The sequence below is a fragment of the Arachis ipaensis genome, chromosome B3 (genome assembly GCF_059453495.1).
Source record: "Arachis ipaensis isolate K30076 ecotype BB chromosome B3, ASM5945349v1, whole genome shotgun sequence".
In the NCBI taxonomy this organism is placed as follows: domain Eukaryota; kingdom Viridiplantae; phylum Streptophyta; class Magnoliopsida; order Fabales; family Fabaceae; genus Arachis; species Arachis ipaensis.
This window is the reverse complement of record NC_142438.1, coordinates 2,897,398-2,902,484: the sequence shown is the minus strand read 5'-3', so window position 1 is coordinate 2,902,484 and position 5,087 is coordinate 2,897,398. Positions and strand designations below refer to the sequence as shown.

The window sequence follows — 5,087 nt, the reverse complement described above, 5'->3', positions numbered from 1 at the left end:
CATTATTCTAGCTATGCAATATATTAATGAGTGGCGTAGAAGAAGATCAACATCCTCCATTTTAGACTAAGAATGATAGACCGTAGATTTAACCTATTCATAATTCATCATTTTATGTCATTATCTGTCAAAGGAGGAGAATAATTATAAGTGATATCTTAAATGGTATGTACTTCCGCGATTAGAATATAAAATAGTTATCATTTTTATTAACCCCATATTTATTATTATTTAATTTATAAAAAGAATGAATTAATAATCATTTGTACTTATTAATGTACTAGTGTTTTTCTTATTGGATTTAGCCATTAATCTAATTATAAAAAATATATATATAATTCAGATCAATAGCTAATCACTGAAATACCGATATTTTTGAAAATCCTGATATTCTTCCTATTAGATAATAACTTTGTTATCGTCGTTTAATCAGATTCTAGAATATAAGCACTATCCAGAAATGGTTGCTACTACATGGCATGAAATGACAACAGAGCATTCACTTATAAAAGTCAAAAGAATAAGGCCAAATGAAATTTAAAACAAAATAATAATAAAAATAGGTGGACCAACTAATATGGCAGAACCTTAAGCCAGGATTAGTTGTAATCTGTATTGAGTATTGACCCTTTATAGTGCTTATTATACTTGCTTTAGGTGTTGACACTATCAACCAGTTGGAATGACCTTCATCTCCCTGCTATTCCACATTTCCCAATGCGATAGTATTAGTGTTAATTAATTAATTAATTAAGTGGCATGATAGCAGCATTAATGTATGCGTGAGGTGCTATCCAAACTCCACAAATGAAGGTGTAGTAATGTGCCTATGATTGTCAAAGTATTAGACGTGTAACTGTGTAATGTAATGTATCACTTCTTGAATGAAAGAAGCCAACAATTCACTCCCCCAAGTTATAAGCCACATGCTATCCCAAAAACAAAAAGGTAAAAACATATTACAAACTAACAATAAGTACACAAACATTATATATATATATAATGTGGGTAAATCAGAAACACAAATGAACACCTACAACTTTTTCAAGATGTAACTTGACACTTCAATTTTGGCAGCTCAAGATGTAAGGCAATGCATGTGAGGTAGCAACTTTGAAGGGATGTGTATTGTATAGTATCAAGCACATAGACAAAAATTAAACACAAGTAATTTGACCAACTTGACTGAATCTTGTTAGTGCTGAAGTAGTGACTCATACGGCAGATCCAGGTCCTCCATAAGTTTATGAATTTCTAATACTCACTAATTTGTTTATATTATTAAGGGATCTCATGCATCCTGGTTTAGTAAGATATAAGGAAAGAAAAAGGGATCTCATTTTAGAGCCAACATTGAATATTAAATATACAATATTCTCCTATATCATGGAGAAAGGTCTTTCTCCCTTGATCATGTAAACTCCAAAAAATCTACTACCCTTTGATAAAACTTTCCTGTATTACATACAAACTATCACAAATTAGTTTACAGTCAAATTATTCTCTTTTCCAGTCAAAATGTCAAATTATCACAAATAGGATGTAGACTTTTCTTAATATCTTGTCTTGCAATTATATTATCAGACTACTGAAGCCTTGTTTATGAGTTAGGACCTAACTTTGGCAAGTCTTGCCCTTATTTCTTCCATTTCTTCCTCATCATCAACACCCTCAGCTATAGCCTCTTCCTGCATTTATAAAATGTTTCACAATTAGTGTAAACTGTGTCAAAGAAAGAGCGATTTTACAAAGAGAATGAACTTGTACATACCCCTTCACTGGTTCCAACCCTTTGTTCAGGTTGTTTCAACTTTTGTTTCCTAACGGCTTCCGGAAGCTCTGCAGCTGTCTCTCCAGCTATTGCTGTCAGTACCTTGTCGACTTCTTCTTCGATCTCATCTTCTATGTCCTCAGAATCTAGAGCTGAGTCAACAGCATCGTTTACTATCTCCTCGATTACTCCTGCCTACAAGATGCATCAAACCTTATTAAGAACAATGCAAATATGTTCTCTAACCAGAAAGTGGTCTTGCAACTCGCATACCTTTGTCATTTCTTTGCTAAACTCCTGCATTGTCACAGCCATTTCAGGAGCCTTCATGAGGTTATTGACAAGCTTCATAACCTCAGCACTCTTGGATAGATGTCCCACAGTACGAGCAATTGCTGCAAAAGCAAACAATACCATGAATTCCATAATAGAGAGATTTTAATGACACAATTCTGATATGAAAACTAACTGCTAAACTTAATTACCAAACAACAATTGTTGCAAGAACATATATGGTTGTCACACCACTGCTATGAGCGCATTTGACTCACAGACTCGGTCAATAATAAACGTTTCTCAGCTTATGATTTGGACAGAACAATTTACACAACACATTCATTACAATGATGGTGCATTTTTCATCAATTAGGAATTTGATTCCATCATGATCCTGACCAGCCTAACTGACCTAGTTACCTCCAATGCTTTTTTTCCATTCTTAGCATAAACTCTACTAACTTGAACCAAGGTTTACTCTATATAAGCCAAACAAAACATGGTTAAACTTACCCACACTCTCTCCAAGGTGCATTGATATTGAATTCAATTGTGCCTTATTTTCATAAAGTCTGTTTACTGTTTTCTTAGATCTCACAAGTTCCTTGGCAAGGGCCTGCAAATTGCAGCTATGAGAATCCCAAAACAGTGACTTCACTCTTTGAACTATTTAGATTCAAAATTAATAAGAAAAGGATAGGGGGCGAAAATTTTGACCTTTGCAGAGCCCATATCGTTCCTCTTTGCAGCTTCTTTAATCGCCTTTTGTACATTCTTCTCTTCTCTCTGTATATCTGATTCATCGAAAAAACACATAAAAATCAGCCACAACAAAAATAGGAAGAGGATGAGAAGAAGAAATTTAGGGTTTAGAAAGGGAATTACCTCGAATTTGGCGCTCAATGTTGCGGCACTCCTGGCGAAGGCGACGCTGCCAATCTCTCAACAACTGTTGAGGGTTCGGCTTCGGCTTCAGAATGTTCATTACCTTCTCCATTTCTCAATGATCCCAAAACCAACTAAATTAGGGTTTTTCTGCCTTCTTCTTCAGTTTGGGATCGGAAAGAAGAGAGTGGATCTTTCAACCCCTGGAAGATAATTAGTCCAAAAATTGATTCTTTCCGTTTGATTCTTTTCGGAATCAAACACCACCATCTGGTTTGTCATCTTCTCAACAAGCTCCTTCCTTCTTTTCTCCTTTTTCACGCGTATGCCACGTATGCGTCACAAAACAATTATGAGCAGGAGTCGTAAACGGGCCAGACCAGGCTTGGGCTTCCAAGTTTTCGATTTACAAAAAATTATTCAATACATTTTTTGGACAAAAACTTACGGCCCATTACACAGTTTACTACAAAAAAAATTGAAAGAACCCACTGCATTCAACAACGTGATTTCATGTACAAAAAAAAAAAACCTGATTTTTCTCTTGATGAGATGATTAATGTTAGACTCGTTTTTAATCTAAAAAGTAAAAATTAAATAAAATATATTATGTGTATATTAAAAATTAATTATTATATATTTATATATAAATAATTATATTATTTTATTTATTTTTATATATATTTTATATTTTATTTTATATTTTATATAAATAACTTATTTAATCATTTATATTTTATATATACGTAATATGCATGAAAGAAAAGTCAACTCAATTTTGTCGACCAACCTATCCAAATAAGTATTTTAAGTATGTTGCCAAATAGAATATTTGACTACTTGAATGCTTGAGTAGGTTTTGATTTTTCTTATCTAGCTAGATACTAGATATTAATTCAGTCCAAACATGTATTTAATTCTATATGTTTTATTTATATGCATTTATAACAATTAGGTTAAGCCTAAGCCTAGCTATATATTATAGTAGGAGAAAGTATCAGAGGCTAGTATTTTTATTAAAATTTGGTCAGCACTTAACTAGTAAAAAAAAGTGAATAATCTCACATAGTCATACTATTAAAAATATTAATAATGATTAATTGATGGTTACAAATCACAAAAACGGTTGACTTCTAACACTTTTCTTATATTAGATGGGATCCGATCCGATTAGAATATTATTCCCACAAGAAAAAAAAAAAAAGAGACAAATAGTTTAATTTTCCAACTCCTTATCACTGCATTTAGATTTCAATATTTCATAATGATGTTCTTCCCATTAATATGACTTATCCAATATAATTAAGAGATCATGCCATAATCTCTTTTCTAAAAGGATGATTAATTTATATAGACTAATGTTCCTTTGTTTAGTTTGAAATCAATAAAACATACTCTCATCAAGCCTTTCTTAATATTAATAATATACAACATCCAAATTTTGAAAGCATTTCTTCTATATAATCCGAATTAAATTAATATAATCATATATGACAAATCATATAAATATTTTAAAAAATAATATAATCGGGATTTAGAATATGATCAAATTAAATTAAAGGAATAAACACAATGCCATATATGACAAATGCTAGTGTGTCATTGCATTGGGTGCAATGGCACTATCAACCTGTCGGCAATGTCTAACTAATCTAATAATCTTACTAACACTAATAAGTCACTAACTAAGGGCCATTATCAACTTAATTGTCCCTTGCAAACACGATGACCTTTGATAATTACATGTTGACAATAATTAGCCAAAGGTTCTAATGAATGTTATCATCCACATATATATTATCCTTCTTTTTCAAAATAAATAATGTCACTTAGCTTTTTATATATATACATTAAAATTTGGCTATAAATATACATTTCAACACTTAAAGTAACATTATACAATTTTGTTCAAACAGTCACGATACATAGATATGGTGTTCTAAATTTTAATCTCATCAACAAAAGATTAGATGAAAGCAATGTATATATATGACAAGCAAATTATTATTTCTGAATTAAAAAATTTAATTAAATAATGGGAAACTACTCCAAAGTAATAATCCGACATAAAGGAATCCTATATTTTAGGTAAGCAAAAAAGTATGTGTTTATGGGTGTAATAATTCGTAACTGATCACCATGGAATTTGATTAAA

At 31.5% G+C, this 5,087-nt stretch overlaps 1 protein-coding gene across 1 annotated transcript; it reads right to left on the bottom strand.

Moving 5' to 3' along the window:
* Positions 1 to 1,320: 1,320 nt before the first annotated feature.
* LOC107629267 (vacuolar protein sorting-associated protein 24 homolog 1) lies at positions 1,321 to 3,259 on the bottom strand. The gene is made up of 6 exons (XM_016332013.3): positions 2,933 to 3,259; positions 2,765 to 2,841; positions 2,561 to 2,663; positions 2,045 to 2,166; positions 1,772 to 1,966; positions 1,321 to 1,688 (listed from the first exon to the last, which is right to left on the bottom strand). Exons 1-6 carry the CDS (start codon positions 3,042 to 3,044, stop codon positions 1,608 to 1,610), a joined length of 690 nt encoding a protein of 229 aa, XP_016187499.1. The 5' UTR covers positions 3,045 to 3,259; the 3' UTR covers positions 1,321 to 1,607.
* Between the last annotated feature and the right edge of the window lie 1,828 nt (positions 3,260 to 5,087).